The sequence below is a fragment of the Orcinus orca genome, chromosome 10 (assembly GCF_937001465.1).
Source record: "Orcinus orca chromosome 10, mOrcOrc1.1, whole genome shotgun sequence".
NCBI lineage: Eukaryota > Metazoa > Chordata > Mammalia > Artiodactyla > Delphinidae > Orcinus > Orcinus orca.
This window is the reverse complement of record NC_064568.1, coordinates 51,920,081-51,940,324: the sequence shown is the minus strand read 5'-3', so window position 1 is coordinate 51,940,324 and position 20,244 is coordinate 51,920,081. Positions and strand designations below refer to the sequence as shown.

Genomic DNA, 20,244 nt, shown 5'->3' with positions numbered 1-20,244 from the left:
TGAGTTAAAGTTAGAAAGCCTTTCCCCACTCAGACACAAAACAATTTTATGTCTTCGTTTAGTAATTCTATGGTTTCATATTTTATATTTAGGTCTGATACATTTGGAGTTGATTCCTGTGACTGATGTCAGGTATGGATCTAATTTTATCTTTACAAATAGCTATCAGTTGGTATAATCCCATTTTATACATATATGTATAAATATATACACACATGTATAAATATATATATGTGTGTATATATATAACTTTTCTTATAGAAACAAGCATACAAGGCAGTAGGTGTTTCAGAAGTGGTCTAATTACACAAATATATTTAGAGCAGATAGCTAAACATACTTGAATAATCATGGGACTAGTATTTAAGGAATTTATGTAAATTAAAACTCCTTCCCGGCGGCTATGAAAATTTTATCTGTGCAACGATTCAGTTTAGAAAGGACTCCACAGCCTCAATTTCATTTACCACGTTTGTAACTCTACACCTAAGCAGGTTGTCCTTGACACCACACAGACGATGGAACTAAGGCTACGGAACAATAAATGACTTACAGAGTCAAGGGATTAATAAATGGAGTAATCCAGCTCTTCTGCCTCTTTCCACGGTCTTCCATAGCATCCTGGCACCGCAGTTCTTGCATATGAAGTTAAAGAGCAGCAAAAGCTTTGGGAGTACAGCAAAAGATGTGGCCATCCCCAGCAATTCCACTCCTGGGTGCATACCCGAAAAAAATAAAAACACTAATTCGGAAAGATACATGCACCCAAATGTTCATAGCAGCATTATTTACAATTGCCAGATATGGAAGCAACCTAAGAATCCATCAACAGATGAATGGATAAAGAAGATGTGGTACATATATACAATGGACTACTACTTAGCCATTAAAAAGAACGAAATTTTGACCTTTGCAGCAATGTGGATGGACTTGGAGGGCATTATGCTCAGTGAAATAAGTCAGACAGAGAAAGACAAATACTAGGGGATTAACCAGGGGGAATTCAAGGAGAGTGGACCAGGGCAGCACACAGACACAGGGAGACAGGAACACAAGGTGCAGGTGGCTGCTCCAGGCTCAGATATGATATCATTTATATGTGGAATCTAAAAAATACAACAAACTAGTGAATATAACCAAAAATGAGGCAGACTCATAAATATAGAGAACTAATGGTTACAGGGGTTGGGGAGTGGGAGGCACAAACTTCTGGGTGTAAGATAAGCTCAAGAATACACTGTACAACATGGGGAATAGAGCCAATATTTTGTAATCACTATTAATGGAAAGTAACCTTTAAAAATTGTATAAAATTTGGTTATCACCTTTTTTTTTTTTTTGCGGTACGCGGGCCTCTCACTATTGTGGCCTCTCCCATTGCAGAGCACAGGCTCCGGACGTGCAGGCTCAGTGGCCATGGCTCACGGGCCCAGCCACTTCGCGTCATGTGGGATCTTCCTGGACCGGGGCACGAACCCATGTCCCCTGCATCGGCAGGCGGACTCTCAACCACTGCGCCACCAGGGAAGCCCTCACCTGTCATTTTAATAGTATTTCCCATCTGAGTAGAACTTGAAAAGACCAGAGTGCACATGCACAAAACACAGAATAATAGGAGACTAACCCAGGTAACTATTGGCAAAGTTGTAGCATTAAAGACAGAACACACTTTAATAGAAAATGTTTAGAAGAGTCACATCCTACAGGACGTCAACCAAAATTTCTGAACCAAAGCCTTGTTTTAAATTCTAAGGCAACACAGGACAAAATCAAATGACTGATTTTGGCTACTGGGTTATAATGGCAGTTCTGAGTGTGCTCAGAGGACCCCTAGAGGTCTTGAGAACTTTTCTGGGATTCCATAAAGTCAAAACTATTCTCATACAACTACTAAGAGGTCATCTGCCTTTTTCACTGTGTGAACATTTGTTTGCACCGCAGGTGGAGTAAAACTGCTAGCACTCTAGCACAAGGCAAGGCAGTGGCACCAAACTGAACTTGTAGTCAGCGTATTCTTCACCACTCTACCACTCTATGGGAAAATATAAAGCCAAGTTCACTTAAGAATTCCCTTGATGAAGTAAAAATTAATTTCACTAAGTTGCAACCATTTAGTACCAGTTCTTCTAAAATTCTGTGTGAGGAAATGGAAGGACACGTGTACCACTTCTGCTGCTTACAGAAGTGTTTTTGTGCTATTGAGTGGTAAGCTGAACTGGCCACTTCTTCCACCAGGCTTACTTGAAAGAACTACTTGCAGCCCAACTGGTTTTTCAGATGTATTTGGCAGACATTTTCTCAGAAATAAGCGAAGTGAGCCTGTCAGTACAAGGAATAAAACTGACAGTATCTGTTACACTGATAAAAGTTGAACTTTCAAAAAATCAGAATCTTGGAAAATTTGTATCCATCACTCAGCCTGACAGTTTCCCACCACTTAATCTTTTCTAATGAGATCTGATAATAACTAAAAATATGTGATTTGGGGAGACATTTTATAGTGGGACATGTCAATATTTGGAAGAACCCTGTAGTTCAGTGAACTGATATTTTCTAAACCCAGTGAATAATGTTACAAAATCACATAGGGGTGATTGCCCACCCAAAGGGCAAGAAAGACCAATGGATTCCACACTGCAATTAACCTTTAAAAAACTAACACTTGTCAAGCTTTAGTATCAGAAAAGGAAATTCACAATTATCTGGAAAAGCTATTAAAATACTATTAAAATACTCCTCCTTTTTCCACCTATGTATTTGTGAGGCTGGATTTTCTTCCTGGAATTCAAATAGCACATCAGATCAGACGGAATACAGCAGATGACAGAACCCAGTTGTCTTCCATTAAGCCAGGCATCAGAGCTTGTAAAAATGTAAAACAACAGTACCCTTCTACATACTTTTAGTTTTGTAAAGTTGTTTTCTATAAAAAGTTACTTTAACATGTAATGGAATTACTATTGTTATTTATAAATGAATATTTTAAAATTTTCAGCTTTTATTTATTACATGGCAAATACAGATAAGTGACCACATTAACAATAATTCTTTGGGGTTCTTAATAAGTACAAATATAAAGGAGTCTTGGGAATTCCCTGGTGGTCCAGTGGTTAGGACTCAGCACTTTCACTGCTGAGGTCCCAGGTTCAATCCCTGGTTGGGGAACTAAGACCCCCCCCAAGCCTCACGCAGGGGGTGGGGGAAGGAGTCTTGTGACCAAAAGTTTTAAGAATCACCCATATTTGAATTTTAGAAAAAAATCTTAACCCAACATAAGACAGAAAAGAATTGTCACCAACTAATTCTAAACAGATTTTGGTGATACAATGAGATCAAGGTACTACTCTGCCCCAAACGTGTGTGTCTGTATATATTACTCTCCCTCCCTCTCTCTCTATATATATAGTCATATTTTGAGAAATTGGAAGCATCATTATTTTATGGTTATTTCTCAAAGTATAACTCTATCCATATATTCTCTAATTATCTGATTGAGAAATACCTTTTAAAAATCCTTGAATTTGGGCTTCCCTGGTGGTGCAGTGGTTGGGAGTCTGCCTGCCGATGCAGGGGACGCGGGTTCGTGCCCCGGTCCGGGAGGATCCCACATGCTGCGGAGCGGCTGGGCCCGTGAGCCATGGCCGCTGAGCCTGCGCGCCCAGAGCCTGTGCTCCGCAACAGGAGAGGCCACAGCAGTGAGAGGCCCGCATAGCACTAAAATAAATAAATAAATCCTTGAATTTCATATACCTCTTCACATTAATTACTTCATGTATTTTTTATTGTATGTATGGACTACAATTTTTCCTATAAGTCTCTGAAGTGATCATGATCACAGGATAACTCTTACACATATAGTGAGAATTCCCTGATATCATTGTCTACAATCCTATTTCAGCATGGGGAACCACTATTTGATAAAGACATTAATAAGGTGCTACATGAAAGAGGAATTCCCGTATTCTGGCATTTTACCAGTTTAAAAAGCAAGTACTTTCTCTAAAACGAAAGCCCACATACGAAAACTGTAACAGATATTACCATTTGGGCTACTGTTAAGTTCCACAACAGGCCTTATAAATTGATATCTGATAGTTTTAAAGAAGCAAAACTAACAAGTATTACACCAATCTTACACAAACTGTTTGTTTGTTTTAATATTTATTTATTTATTTGGCTGAGCCGGGTGTTAGCTATGGCATGTGGGATCTAGTTCCGTGACCAGGGATCGAACCAGTGCATTAGGAGAGCAGAGTCTTCGCCACTGGACCACCAGGGAAGTCCCACAAACTCTTTACAAAGAGGGAATACTTTCCAACTTGATTTATGATTTCAACATAATCTTGATATCAAACACTGACAAAACCATGAAAATTACAGGACAATTTTTCTCAGGAGCATGATGTAAAATCCTAATAAAATATTAGCAAACCAAATCCAGCAATATAATAAAATACATCAAGATCAAGTTAATTTCAGGGATACAAAGTTGGCTTAATATTTCTAAAAGGTAATGTAACTGATACCATTAACAGAAAAATTATCTAATAAAAAACATTTTATAAAATTCAACACCCATTCATAAAACTTATGATATAAAGTAACTAGGAAAGAAGAGAACTTTCTTTCTGATAGAGTATCTACAAAAAGCATGCAGCAAATATACTCAATAGTGAAATTTAAAGCTTTCATTCTGAGATGGGGAACAAGATAAAGATGCTTCCTCTCTTCGGTTCTATAGAATCCTATACTGGAGCATAGGCGTCACAAAGCAAGATAACACTAGAAAAGACTAAAACTCGTTATTTGCAGATGACATAATTATATGTAGAAAAATATAAAATAAATTACAGATGGTACACCTTTCAATAGCTCAGCTGGGAGAGCAGAGGACTGTAGACAGGACACATGTAAAATAAACTACGGATGAACATTAACAAATGAATCTGAGTAAGGTTGCTGGATAAGATCAATATGAAAAAAGTGTATTTCTACATACCAGCAACAAAGAAAATAACATTTTAAAAGGATGCCATTTAAAACAGCATCAAAAAGGGAGTTCCCTGGTGGTCCAGTGGTTAGAACGCTGAGCTTTCACTGCTGAGAGCCCGGGTTTAATCCCTGGTCAGGGAACCAAGATCCCGAAAGCTGCACGGCGTGGCCAAAAAAATAAATAAATAATAAAATAGCCTAAAAAAATTAGCTGGAAAAAAATCTACCAAAAGAAGGTGCAAGATGATACACTGAAAAATACAAACACTGCGAGGAGAGACTGAAGGCCTATCTAAATGGAAGGATATTCCTGTGCATAGCTTGGAAGATACTGTAAATATGATAATTATCCCCAAATTGATCCATAAATTCAATCTCAATCAAAAGGCCACTTCTGGGCTTCCCTGGTGGCGCAGTGGTTGAGAGCCCGCCTGTCAAGGCAGGGGACATGGGTTCGTGCCCTGGTCCGGGAAGATCCCATATGCCGCGGAGCGGCTGGGCCCCGTGAGCCATGGTCGCTGAGCCTGCACATCTGGAGCCTGTGCTCCGCAACGGGAGAGGCCACAACAGGGAGAGGCCCGCAAACCGCAAAAAAAAAAAAAAAAAGGCCACTTCTTTGGTGTGGCAACTGACCACTTGCTTCTAAAGTTTATATGGAAATGCAAAGGGTCAAGAATAGCAAAAACAATCTTAAGGAAAAACAATAGGGGAGGGCTTAGGCTGCCAGATAAAGGCTTTTTTTTTTTTTTAACTACAGAAATTGAGACTGTAGTACTGGTACAGGGTAGAGAAACTGGCAAATGGAAAAGAACAAAAAGTCCAGAAACAGATGCATGCATAAATGGACAAATTATGACCCAGGTGACACTGCAGTTCAGAAGGATGATACCCCCCCCCCAACAGAGTGGTAATGAATTAATTGACCACCACACTAAAAAAAAAAACAAAAACCTTTATCCCCTATTTCATACCATGCACAGAAATCAATCCCAGATGAATTGATGAATTGTAGAAAAGTAAAACAATAAAGCTTCTAGAAAAAAAAAAACTTAGACTATCTTCATGACCTTGAGAGCAAGCAAAGACTTCTTCAAAACAGGTAAAAAAAAAAAAAATCAATAACCATAAAGAAAAGCTAGCAAATGGAACATTAAAATCAATCTCTATTCATCAAAAGATAGCAATGAGAGTGAAAAGGCCAAATCACAGAATGAGAGAAGATATTTGCAATACGTATCTGACAAGGACTAGTATTCTGAACACGTAAAGAATGAGATAGTAAGAAAAAGTCAAATATCTCCCTATTTTTCTGAGGGGGATAAAAAAAAAGAAGACTCTTAAGATTCTTAAACAGGTACTTTATAAAAGAGGATATCCAAATGGCCAATAAACATGAAACATGCTTAATTGCATTAGTTATTAGGGAAATACAATTAAAACCACAATGAGATCCTATTGTATAAATAAAAAACCTGCCAGAATGATAGACAATAGCAAGTGTATGCAAAGATGTAGAGCAACTGGAACACATATACTGCTGGTAGTAACGCGAATTCCTTTTAAAAAATTGATATGTAATTCACCCTTTTGAAGCGATGTCAAGTTTTTAGTATATTCACAAGACTGTGCACTGTATAATTCCAGAACATTTTCATCACCCTCAAAAGAAACCCTATACCTATTAGCAGTCACTCCTCATTGCCCTCTCCTCTTGCAACCACTAATTTACTTTATGTCTCAATGCATTTGCCTATTCTGGACATTCCATATAAATGGAATCATACATTCTGACTTTTTGACTAGCTTCTTTCACTTAACATGCTTTCAAAGTACATCCATGTTGTAGCATGTATCAATACTTCACTCCTTTTTCTTTTTTGGCCACGCTGTGTGGCTTGCAGGATCCTAGTTCCCTCGGCAGTGAAGCACAGAGTCCTAACCACTAGACCACCAGGGAACTCCCATTCCTTTTTATAGCTGAAAAATACTCCATTGTATGGATATGTCACATTCTGTTTACCCATTTGTCTGCTGATGGATGTTTTGTTTGTTTCCACCTTTTAGCTATTATACATAATGCTGCTATAAACATTTGCATACAAGTTTCTGTGAGGACATACGTTCTCATTTCTGTTGGGTATATATCCAGGAGCGGAAATGCTAGGTCATGTGGTAACTATATGTTTAACCATACTGTTTTCCAAAGTGGTTGCACCATTTTACATTCCCACCAGCAATGTACAGGAGTTCTCATTTCTTCACATCTTCACCAACACTTATTTTTTATTTCAGCTGTGAAGTGGTATCTCATTGTGGCTTTGACTTGCATTTCACCAATTACTAATGACATCAAGCAACTTTTCATGTGCTTGTCATTCATGTATCTCCTCTGAATTAATATCTATTCAAATACTTTGTCCATTTCAACATTGGGCTGTCTTCCTATTGTTTTAAGAGTTTTTATATATTCTGAATACCATACTCTTATCAGATATAAAATTTGCAAATATTTTCTCCCAGGAATGGGACCTCTTACAACTTTGGAAAAACTTTTGCTAAACATTTAACACCTGCTAATGCTGAATATACACATAGCCTTTGAATCCAGCAATCCATGTCTACATATACACCCAACAGAGAGGAGAACATGTTTTCCACAAGACACATTCAAGACTGTTCATAACAACACAATTAGTAACAGCAATTGGAAAACTGAAACCACCCAAACATCTTGTGGTAGGTTGACATTTGGCCCCCCAAGGATGTCCACATCCTAATCCCTGGAACCTGTGAATGCTACCTTATTCGGCAAAGGGACTCTGCAGGTGTGATTAGGATTTTGAGAGGGGGAAATTAGACTTTGGGATTCTGGTCCACCAAGTAAGGAGTTTGGAAGTCATCTCTCCATCCTAACAAGTAAAAAGCTGAACTGAAAAATCAACAATTCTTCTTAGATCTGTCAGAGGAGTGAGGTCACAGGGCCAACTGCAGTCCTTCATATTGGAGAGGCAGGCAGGTGGACACAGAGAACCACAACTTACTGAAGCAGAAACTTCCAAGCAGAAACCACTAAGGGAGACAGTGCTGGGGTAAGAAAGCTGGAACTGTAACTGACAAATTGCTAGAGGCTCAGAGTAGACAAGTCTGAGTTAAAAACCTCCAGTTAGAAGGGGATCCCCACTGCTTTGTGAGTTTTACCTCCTGGAGCCCTACCAGGGTCTCAAAGGGAAAATCAGAGAAAAATCCCCTGGTGCTTCCAGTAGGGGAAGGAAGAAAGTAACCGTCTTGAAATAAGTCAGAGTATTCTGTTCTTAACAAGGCCTGTCCTCAAGAGAAGCCATTTTATCAGAGCCTCCTTAATTGGGGTTTATCAGAGCCTAAACAACCTGGTAGAAGGGAAATACCCAGCTCCAGCTCCCTCTAGCCATCCTGTCTCACCTATGGTGTGTAAGGGGGCAGGGGGGATGGAGAAGCACTTATGAAGTTCACAGCCCAGGGACACAGGTTCACTGAGACCTAATTATAGGACTACAGAATGCCTCCCCTCCCCAACACCTCACCACCACAGTGCTAAAAGGTCTACTCACTGGAGTTCCTTTTACCTAGTACATCATGTCCAGCTATCAACAGAAAGTTACAAGGCATAAGTAAAAGGCAAAAAAACACAGTTTGAAGAGACAGAGCAAGCATCAGATTCAGACACGGCAGAGATGTTGGAATTATCAGACCATGAATTTAAAACAACTCTGATTAATATGTTAAGGGCTTTAACAGAAAAAGTAGACACACCAAAACAGATGGCTAATGTAAGCAGAGAGATGGAAATTCTAAGAAATAATTCTTTTTTTTTGCGGTACGCGGGCCTCTCACTGTTGTGGCCTCTCCCGTTGCGGAGCACAGGCTCCGGACGCACAGGCTCAGCGGCCATGGCTCACAGGCCCAGCCGCTCCGTGGCATGTGGGATCCTCCCAGACCGGGGCACGAACCCGTGTCCCCTGCATCGGCAGGCGGACTCTCCACCACTGCGCCACCAGGGAAACCCGAAATAATTCTTTTTTAAAGGTAGAGATTAAAAAAAAAACTAACAAATGATGAATGCTTTCCATGGGCTCATTAGTTGATTAGACATGGCTAAGGAAAGCATCTCTGAGCTGGAGGACCTGTCAACAGAAACTTCCAAAACTAAGAAGCAAAGAGAAAAAAGACTGGGGAAGAAAAAGAGGGAACAGAATACCCAACAACTGTGAGACAACTACAAAAGTTGTAACATATACATGAAAATGCCTGACAGAAGACAGAAAATGACAGAAAAAGTATGTGAAGCAATAATGACCGAGAATTTCCCCCAAGTTAATGTCAGATACTAAACCATAGATCCAGAAGTTCAGAGAACACTAAGAAGGATAACCACCTCCCCAAAAAAACTACACCTAGGCATATCATATTCAAACTGCATAAAATCAAAGACTTAAAAAATCTTAAAAGAAGCCAAAGGGAAAAAACACCTATGGAGAAGCAAAGGTTAAGAATAACATCCAATTTCTTTACAGAAGCAAGACGAGTGACGTGCTGAGGGAGCTTATACTGGATTACTTACGTGGGCCAAAGTTTAATCCCATGGATCCCGATACGCGGGAAGCAGCAGGGTCAGAGTGAGAAGCAATGTGATGGAAGCAGACAGTAGAAGATGCTATGCTGTTGGCTTTGAAGATGGAGAGGGGGCCAGGAACCAAGGAATTCAGGCAGCTCCTAGAAGCTGGAAAGGAAGGAAACAGATGCTCCCTGGAACCTCCAAAAGAAACCAGCCCTGCTGACAGTTTAATTTAACCTAGTACAGCTGATTTTGGATTTCTGACCTCGAGAATGGTATGAAAATAAAACTGTATTAAGCCACTAAAATTTGGTAAATTGTTACAGCAGCAATAGGAAACTAATATACACCCATCAATAGCATACTGCAAAAATTACAGTGTATTTGCACAATGAAATACTATGGTGCAATGAGAATGGGTAACTACCGCTATAGGCAACAAAATGGAGGAACCACAGAATACTAAGAAGCCTGACACAAAAGAATATAAATGTTAAGATTCCATTTATATAAAGCTTAAAAATAAGTAAAACTTATCTACAGCTTTGGAAGAAAGGGCAGTAGTTACTTGGTGGGTGGGAGGACTGACAAGGGGCACAAGGGAAGCGCCTGGGGTGCAAATAACGCCGTCTTTCTCGATCCTGATGCTGGTTATATGTGGTCACTTTGTGATATTTCAAACCATACACCTGTAACTTGTACACTTTTCTGTACTGTATACTTCAATAAAAAGTGCTAAAAAAACAAACAAAAAAGATTAAGTAGTTTAAAAACAAATTTCCTTGCAAAAATAGGGACAGGGCTTCCCTGGTGGCACAGTGGTTGAGAGTCCGCCTGCTGATGCAGGGGACACGGGTTCGTGCCCCGGTCCGGGAAGATCCCACATGCTACGGAGCGCCTAGGCCCGTGAGCCATGGCCGCTCAGCCTGTGCGTCCAGAGCCTGTGCTCTGCAACGGGAGAGGCCACAACAGTGAGAGGCCCTCATACCGCAAAAAAAAAAAAAAAAAAAAAAAAAAAAAAAAGGGACAAAAATAGGTTTAAACGCAGTAAACACAAGATTTTTGATTAGTTAAAACTGAATCCCATATAAAGTGAACAATTACAATTACTTCAGGTAACAATGTAATTCTGAGGATTTTCTAGTACATCTCCAATGTCACACAGAAAAAAAAATGAGTTGGTCTAGACATGCAAACACAGGAGACATACCAAAGTATACCATAATGCACAGTCTGCAATGCTCTTCATTAGTTTCACTTACTTCATCAAGTACTACTAGTTTAGAAAAACTGGTCTTTACAACACCAGGACTGCAGAACCCCTTCCGGACTGAAGATTTTATCAATGGCATTTTTCATCTCATATTTTATTAAACAAAATGTTTTTGCAAATTAATTTTTCCATGCCCACAAACATCCTAAGTTTTTCCCACACTGAAACAAATTATAACCCTCTCATATATTTTTAGTATTTACATTCAACCATTAGGAGCCAAATACTATTATAAAACCAAACAGATTTTAAAGTTCTAATGAAAGAATTATGTTTGATAGTAGAGGTACTGTCCTCAAATATTTTGTTGAAAAAAAACATCTTTGGAATATATATTTTAAAGTTATAACAAAGACCAATGCAAATGGTAGTAACCATTGTCCCCCAATTATCTGAAATTACACAATAGGTCAAATGTACATGTGTTCTTTAGTTGAACTTCAGTAGGAAAATCAAACTGTTCTCATGAAGGTTCCAAAACAAGGACTGAAATCTGAGTATTGAAAAGGTGGAACTATTACCAGGTGATCTCACCTGTAAAGGAGTAGCTATGTTTCAGTGCACTTGCCAAACTTTTAAAACAGCTTGTGTCCATTAAATAATGATATAAGGCTCTATTTTTACTACTAGGAATGCTGATGTAAGATTCTGTAGTTCAAGACATGTTTATGGGGAAGATGTACTGATCAAGGTAAATTCCTTTGACAAGGCAGTGAATCTCATGTACTCATCTCTTAGAAAGAAGATCAGAAAGCTTAATAATCCTATTAAGTCAAACACTTTAAAATACTAACAAATCTTATTCATTATATGATAAATACAAATTTAAATATAAGAGAATGCAACAAGTTATTTGAACCTGAATGCAGAGAATAAATACTTTATTAACTGATTATAGTTGAAAGTCACAAACAAAAAAGGGGTATATTAAGGCAGAGCCATATATATATATATCAATATATATATAGATATATAGATATAGATATATATATATATGTAGATATATATATATATAGACAAATCCAAAGACTGTTACCTCTTTACATTTTAACAACCTCTGCATTTTTCTTTTACACATTTAGGCAGTGTGCTTTCTTTTCTTCTCAGTTAAAAGAAACAAATCTTGACCAATATCTAAATCATATTTTGATGACAACTTACAGGATCATGGATTGAGACAATGACTAGTGTATGAAATGCTATCTGATCATTTTCTCAGCATATTCCATGTGTGGTGGTATATTTACGTTGGTGTGGAAACTCTGACAACTGATCTTCTTTTCCAGCAAAACTAACACATAATTTTTTTTAATGATTTTTTAATAGTCTTAACTAAAATAAGCTTGGACTTCCTTCCAAGTAAGTCGAATGCCCAAAGCATATTATTTTCTGCCCTTCTCAAACCCTCCTATATGTTTTAAGTAGCCTTTAGAATATGATCACATGGCTGTATTTCAGATCTATAAATTTGAGTTTTTCAAAATCCAAAATTACTTCCTTACACAAAGTGGCAATGCAAATAGCAATCCTACATAATGTAGAATAATTTTTCTTCTGTATACTTCCCTTTTATAAAATGGGCAACCACATACACAAAAAAGACATGAATTTATTAGTCCATCTGAAAAAGCACTCCAGCTCCCTAATTCCACTTTTGAAGGAGAAGGCAGAGGCAAGTTTACATTATCCCAGAAAACTGAATAAATGGCTTTATTTGGTATCTTCAAGAAGCTTCTCCTTCCGTAGGAGATGCGGGTGTTGCAGGAGAAGCTGTAACTGGTTTTCGTGCAATTCTGTCTAGTTCCGCGTGAACATCTGATAGGACAGGCTTCTGGCCTATTTAAAGGAAAAGAAACCAAGATTTAGACATAAGTCAAAATATCCTTAACACCAATGTGTCTTCATTTAACAATTGCCAACAGTTTCATTAACTTTATCTAAAACACAGTTATATAAACATCCTTAATTTAAAAATAAATTTCCTTTTTTTTTTTTCTTTTTTGGCCTCACCACGCAACATGCAGGATCTTAGTTCCCTGACTAGGGAGCGAACCTGCACCCCCTGCAGTGGAAGCACAGTCTTAACCACTGGACCGCCAGGGAAGCCCCTAAATTCCCTCATTTTAAATTGTGGGGTCTGTTATCAAATAGAAGTAAAACTAGCACCTACCATTTAATCTCATAAAGGTATACTTTTTTAAAGGCATAGAATAAGAACAGTAAAAGAGAAAAATAGCAACAAAATTTCGGAATTTGGAAAGATGAGTGAGTGGTAACTAAATCAGCAGTACTGAGAAAGGTAATCTTCAATACTGAGAGTGTGAGAAGCCAGAAAATAATTCAATTTATACCCAGAAACCTGTAAAATGTTCAAAAATGGTAGCTGCAGGTACTTGTGAAAAAGGTGGCAAGAAGGTGTGATTAAAAAAGGAGAATGGGTTAAAAAGTCTGCTTGAAGAGCAATTATAAAAACAACAAAAGGAAAAGACTTCATCAAAATTCAAAACTTTTGTGCTTCATAGGACACTCAAGAAAGTGAAGGGATAACCAACACAGGGGGAGAAAAGATTTGCAAATTCTATATCTGATAAGGGTCTAGTAAAGAGAATATATAAAAAACACTTAGAATTCAACAATAAGAGAAATAACCCGATTTTAAAATGGGCAAAGGATTTGAATAGACATTTCACCAAAGAAGATATACAAATGGTTATTAAACACATGAAAAGATTCTCAACATAATTAACTATCAGGGAAATGCAAATCAAAACCACAATGAGATACAACTTCACAGCCAAAATGATGGCTCTAACCAAAAAGATGGACAAGTGGTGATCATTTTATAATGTATAAAAATATCAAATCACTATGTTGTACACCTGAAACTAATATATTGTAAATCAATTATATTTCAATTAAAACACACACACACACACACACAAATAGAGAGACATTTTTGACTTGGTTAAGCAAAACCAAAAAAAACAAAACAACTAAAACACAAAGATGAACAATAACAACTGTTGGAAGGGATGGAGAAAAACTGGGGCCCTCATAAACTGCTGGTGGGAATGTAGAATGGTATAGCATTTTGGAAAACACTTTGGCAGTTCTTTAAAAATTTAAACATAGAGTTACCACATGACCCAGCAATTCCACTCCTAGATATATACCCAGGAGAAATGAAAACATATGTCCATCAACTGATAAATGGATAAATAAAGTATGTATGCATATCTATACAATGGAATTTTTTCAGCAGTATAAAAAAAACAAAATATTGATACATATGCTACAACATGGATGAACCTCGGAAACATTATTTTAAGAAGGCATACACTATATGACTCCATTTATATGAAATCTCCAGATAGGCAAATACAAAGAGACAGAAAACATTGTTTGTTGCCTAGGAGGACTTCAGGGGAGGGAAGAATAACTGCTAATAGGCTGGACGTTAGGCAAGGATAACTGCTAATAGGTTGGATGTTTCTTTTTAGTGAGAAGAAAATGTTCTAAAATTAGATTATGGTAATGGTTTACGTATGTCTGTAAATATACTAAAACTTTGAATTGTACACTTTAAATGAGCAAAGTTCATGGTATGTAAATTATATCTCAATAAAGCTGTTTAAAAAAAAAAAAGCTCCAGGTAACTATACCTGACTTTTTGGCAGATGGTGGTAAACCACTGCTTCCACCTCCAGCCCCACCTCCAGGGCTACCACCACCAACACCAGGGCCTCCTGGGGAACCAGTCTTTTTACTCAGCAAACTATTGAAGAAATTTGCCAGGACACCTTCGCTTGTAGCTCCAGCTACAAAAAAAAAAGGTTAAGATAAAAAACTTGTACTCAAAGCATTCAACTTTTCTATAAATTATTATTGTAGAATTATACACAGAAAATGTTCCAAATTCAAGTTTAATCTTTTGAGGCTGGGTAACTTCTCTAATCTACTCATATATAAAACAAAATATGAGTGTTAAGAGCGTAAGATAATTATTAAAAAATTAGAGAGTTATTTTTAAAAGGCAAAAGGCATTTAAAACAGATTGTTAGATGCAAATATATCTCTCTTTTGAAAGGCATTCTTCAAAAATATAACTGTTGAGAATATTTGCTTCAAGTATTACAAAAAGTTACCCAATGCTATATGAAAACCAGTAGGAGTTCTAAGATATTAATGGGCAAAGGATAGCAATTAAACAATTCACAGAAGAAAAATACAAACAGAAAGGAAATACTAGGGGGGAAAGCTCTTATTAGTTAGTACTTAGAGAATGCTGAGTAGGTTGTGGGCAAACTGCAACACTCAATGTTGATGACATGTAAATTGAAAAATCCATTTGAGAAACATCACCAAAAGGCATAAAAAGGTACAAACTCCCACCTACTAATCCCACTTATGGCAATTATTCCTATAGAAATAACTATAATATAGTTTTTTCCTTTATGTTAACTGCAGATAACCCATTATAGGAAAAACATGAATTTCTTCAATGACCTACCATAGCAGAATGATTAAATATAACACAAAGCTTTCATAAAGCTCACAGCAGAGATGATATGTTAAGACTACACCGTAAAATGGTTCACAGTCTGATTAACTATGAGATTGTATTGACAGACACAAAGATTAGAAGCTATTGAATAAAAATGAAAATAGCTAAAGCAAAATGTGGAATGACTCTAGGTAGATTTCTATTGTTAAATGTATTGTGTTGCTTTCTCTAAGAAAGAGAGAAATGTACCTTTCATGTTTGGATCAATTTTTTTTGACCCAGCAGGGATGGGTGACACACTGGCAACATTGGACGACACAGATCTATTTGGTGTTCGAGGGGAGCCTCCTGGGACTCTTGGCGAGGCATCCTAAGTAAAAATAGGAAAGCCATAATTACAGAACCCTGAAACTTTCAACTTCACAGAAATTATCACAAAAAGAAACTACTTTGCAACTGTCCCCCATATCTTCTACTGGTCCCTTTACACTGCAAGCCCTGGGCAGAAGTGTTTAGCAATTGTGCCCTCATTATTAGAATACCAGAGACCCACTGCATTTTAGAATACTAACTTTCCCTTCAACGGAAAAAGAAGAACATATTGAATATGAGGTGTGGTTATGAGTATAAGCTTGGGAGTCAGATCTGGACTCCAATGTGGACTTGCATCCCATCCCACCCCAGCTGTAAAACCTCAGGCAAGCCATGATGTCCTCCAAAGCCTCCATTTCCCCACCAGCAAAATGGGGAACCTGCCTCATCTGGCTGTTGTGAGGATTTATAAAATAGCACATATAAATGGTTTGGCACAGTAACTCATGTGGGACAAATGTTGCAAAATAGATATTTATGATTTCAATATTCTAAAGGGAGTGAAGTTTTATCTTTTAAAATCTCACAAATTCCAGGAGAATCCTTAATTCAAGTTTATATCAAAGCATACCCATTTGAGACAGGTATATAATTAAGAAAAAAAGAACTAAAACAATATGCACTGCATTTTAATAATTTTGTCAAAATCTGTAATACTGACCACAGGCCTTCCAGCTGCAGTTGGTGGTTGCTTTGCTAAAAGGGACTGAAAAACACACAAAAACTCTAGGTTAGATATTCAGGCATGTATTGCTGTATTTTTAAAGAAAATATGTACAAGAATAGTTTAACCATTAATCATACTAAGTCTGTTTCTGATGTAATTTCATACCTGTAGCTTCATAAGAAACACTTGGTCATCTTCTGCCACAATTTCCTTCTCATGCACAAACTGAAATGAGCAACGCATAAATGAGCAAGTCTCAATATATTATGTTAATGTCATTCACAACTTACTCTCTAGATTAGAATAATTTTTTTAAAAAACACCAAGAATATGAACATTACCTAAACCATATTTACATGGGTGAGCTGCCCTCCCCAAGGCCCTACAGCAGAGTTGTCCGATACCTATCTGCAATAATATAAATATCCTATATCTGTGCTGTGCAATACGTTAGCCTGTAGCTACTGAGCAGCTGAAATGTGGCTACTGTAACTGAGAAACTGAATTTTTAATTTTATTTAGTTTTACTTAATTTATATTTAAAAGCTGTATGTGACTAGTAGCTACTGTATTAGACAGCACAACCTGAGAGCCACAGGCATATCAGTCATGCTTATAAAATCTGCTAAGCAACAGTTAGGTGTTTTAAAAGGGCCAATAATATCCCAGCTGAGTGAAAATCAACTTGTCCCTGGTTTCCCAGAAATAAAAACATAATGCCTCTTCTACTGGCTGAATAATAAGAAAAAAAAAAGGAGTTGCAAATGTCTCTTGCTCCTCCTATTTCTGTACAAGGCACACCAGTCTATTTTCCACCCAGTAGCCAGAGCGATCCTTTGAAAGGTTAGGTCAGATTATATCACTCCTGTGCTCAAACTCGCCCCCCCACCCCCATCACTTTCCATCCCACTCAGCATGAAATCCAAAGTCCTGACTGCGGCCTAATGATGAGGCCTTTCTCTCCTACCACTCTGGCCCTCTGGGGCTCTTTTCCAGCCTCTCTGGCCCCCTCACACACTACTGCCTCAGGGCATGTGCACTTCCTGCTCCCTGTGCCTTCAACATTCTCCCCTCTCATCAGAGACATGCCCTCATCATTTCTAAAACTGCAGCCCTCCCCACCTCGGTCCTCTCATTCACCCTTCCCTCACTCGGCTTCATTTCCATAGCACTGATCACCACTTGAGAGGTGGCATATATACTGATTCACTACTGCATCACCCTCCTATTCAGCACCTAGTGCCTAAACAGCAGCTCAATAAATATTTGCAAAATGAATAAAAGACAACTTAGAGCACAATTTTGCTGGTAAAAGAGAGAATGGGAAAAATTGGGGTTTTTTTTTTGATGTGTGCATTTCTTTTAACAGACATCCAAACCAAGTAACACACCAACTGATTTTTCATTTGACATTACTTTTCTTATTTCTAACTACTCAATGTAAATATTTGGGTTCTTAATTAAGAACTTTATATGTTAAATCAAAATTACTTTTTCCCGAAACACGTTCAAATTAGCCAGTGAGAAGTACTACATGCAAACACTCATTTTTATACAACTTTTCATAAGCATCTATACTATCTAACCATAAAACACCATATACTGCTTAGCAAAATCAAGATATATAAAAGAAGAATACCTTCTGAAATGAGATTTAATAGTTATAAGAATGACATGTAACAGTAAAGACTAAAATTAAATCTAGGAACCTGGCAGCCCCTGGACAGCTGTGGGCTAGTATGAATAACTAATGACCATGAAGATGCAAGATCTGCCTAGACAGACAGAAGCCAATACAATTATTCTAACAAGGTATTCTAGGCTTTTGGTTGAGCTCTAGGTTGTAAAGTACACAACTTGATAGAAAAGGACCCCCTTACCTTTCTACCTACAATCTTAAAATTATGGACTTCCCTCTCAGTTTAAAAGCCTAAATATTAAGACTATATACTAAAACTGTTACCTTTCGGACAGGTGGTTTAGTTATGATGTCTTCAAAATTATCTTCTGCTTTTAACATTTGAAAATTTTCATGTAATATTCCTATCTTCTTATCATTATCCCACCCTGCTGGACTAGAAAGAAACGCACATGACAAATTCTCAAGCGTTTATATAGTCATTCTTTCATTCAATCCATGATCATATTAAGGGGAATATTTTTATGAAGTTAAATTTGACAAATTATGGAAAATTAATCAGTTTTATTATAATACTCAAGTTTACTAATTTCTACTTAAAATTATTATCAATCTTCCTGATTTTAAAACTGTCATTACAGGTTTCTTGGGGAGAAGGTGGTAATTATTTTTACCTCCCAATTTATTCAGATAACTTTTCAAAGCATGTCTAGATTATACATTGGGTCCTTTATGTATCATAACCAATTAGTGAGTAGATACATTGATATATGCACCCAATAGATAGTTTAGTTATAATAGCAAGCCTTTCAAAAGGGTTCAGGCCAGCAGTAAAACTAAAAGGCAAAGATAAATAAATCAAGGCAGGTTATAAATAAAACAATCTAGGAACAGATTCTCACCTACTCATCATGGAAAAGTCTACTGGTCTCACTTCAAATGAAAATGAGATGATGATGATACACCATCGAACTGGAGCAACAACACATGATAAAACAATACATTTAAGAGTATACTTACATAAATACTGCATCTTTTTCCACAACAATAGCAGGAATCTTATAGGGAAATCCATAGAGTTTCTGAACAATGTATTTATATACTAAATCTACATTTTTGTTTTCTTTTACTGAAGTGTAAATAAGTGCTGCACCATCTGAATGAACACCGTTAAAGAAATTTTTGGACAAACTCCATCAACAGGTACCATAAAATTTTGTGTTCTCAGCTTAGCATTTATACATATTGGTTTCAAAAATAATTTCCAAAGGTATAATTACATGGTAATCAAGGCTTTCAAAACTATAAAATACTTATATACAGGCTAAGATGCAAATAAAACTATCTCTACATAATTGATTTAACTTAGGAGGGCAAAAATCTCATTAGCCAAGAAAGTAAAGGTAAATTTAATAACTGACACCACTACTACCTCTACATTTAAAGCATATGAAGAGGCAATGTATTTTTGTCTTTAACCTTCCTAAACTTCATGAAGGAGGGATATTATTTAACAAAAACTGTTTTGCCTTTTCAACAAAAGTGGTTTGCACTAGTTTCTCTTATAGTTTTTGCTAGTCCAGGAATTAGGACTTTGGGGAGAAAGCTCAGGAGATCCACTGAACAGAGAAGATGAACCATCAAGAACCATCAGGAAGCTTTCAGGAACAATCCAAGGCAAAAGTAGACTTCATGACCAAAATGCTAGCACTAGCCATTGGGTCTCAAGAGAGATAGTGACTCAGGCCAAGAGGAAATGATGAGAATAGTCTAACTTCTGAATTAGGATACTCGTATTTTCTAGGACACAAACCAAGGCTTATGAACCTTAAAATGGTATTGGCTAAATACTACTTGTCGTAATACTTAATTTGGTAAAAACAAACATCATACTCTTAAGTAAATGCTTAATTGTGTGAACTTTTCATGAATGATCTTTCTCACAAGAGCCAATTTATAATTTGGAAGATTTACACAGCTGGAAATTTTACAATGCAATTAAAATTTTTTAATTTTTAAAATACAGATGATTTTGAATTGTCCTCACTGACACACACACACACACACACACACACACACACACACACACCCCTCTCACTATCTTTTTTTTTTTTTTTAACTTATTTATTTTTGGCTGTGTTGGGTCTTTGTTGTTGCATACAGGCTTTCTCTAGTTGTGGTGAACTGGGGGCTACTCTTCGTTGCA

The 20,244-nt window shown here is 37.2% G+C and overlaps 2 protein-coding genes and 1 non-coding gene across 5 annotated transcripts in view; 1 reads left to right on the top strand and 2 right to left on the bottom strand.

Moving 5' to 3' along the window:
• The window catches only part of LOC117196528 (40S ribosomal protein S27-like), a 433,126-nt gene that overhangs the window by 327,220 nt on the left and 85,662 nt on the right, over positions 1–20,244 (bottom strand). The gene's annotated exons all lie outside the window — the stretch shown is intronic.
• On the top strand, positions 3,093–3,165 carry TRNAE-UUC (transfer RNA glutamic acid (anticodon UUC)). The gene has a single exon. It is a non-coding gene; the product is annotated as a tRNA-Glu (tRNA).
• Positions 11,721–20,244, bottom strand: part of DYNC1LI1 (dynein cytoplasmic 1 light intermediate chain 1) — a 45,415-nt gene continuing 36,891 nt past the window's right edge. For 2 of the 3 annotated variants that reach the window (XM_004279690.3, XM_049715934.1), the window contains 7 exons: positions 19,059–19,194; positions 18,363–18,474; positions 16,565–16,624; positions 16,394–16,438; positions 15,610–15,730; positions 14,519–14,674; positions 11,721–12,692 (listed from right to left, as the gene is read on the bottom strand). In XM_004279690.3, the coding sequence (XP_004279738.1) occupies positions 12,580–12,692; positions 14,519–14,674; positions 15,610–15,730; positions 16,394–16,438; positions 16,565–16,624; positions 18,363–18,474; positions 19,059–19,194 (743 nt within the window). In that variant the 3' untranslated portion in view covers positions 11,721–12,579. The remainder of the gene's footprint in view (positions 12,693–14,518; positions 14,675–15,609; positions 15,731–16,393; positions 16,439–16,564; positions 16,625–18,362; positions 18,475–19,058; positions 19,195–20,244) is intronic. The other variant, XM_033405472.2, reaches the window with a different exon arrangement.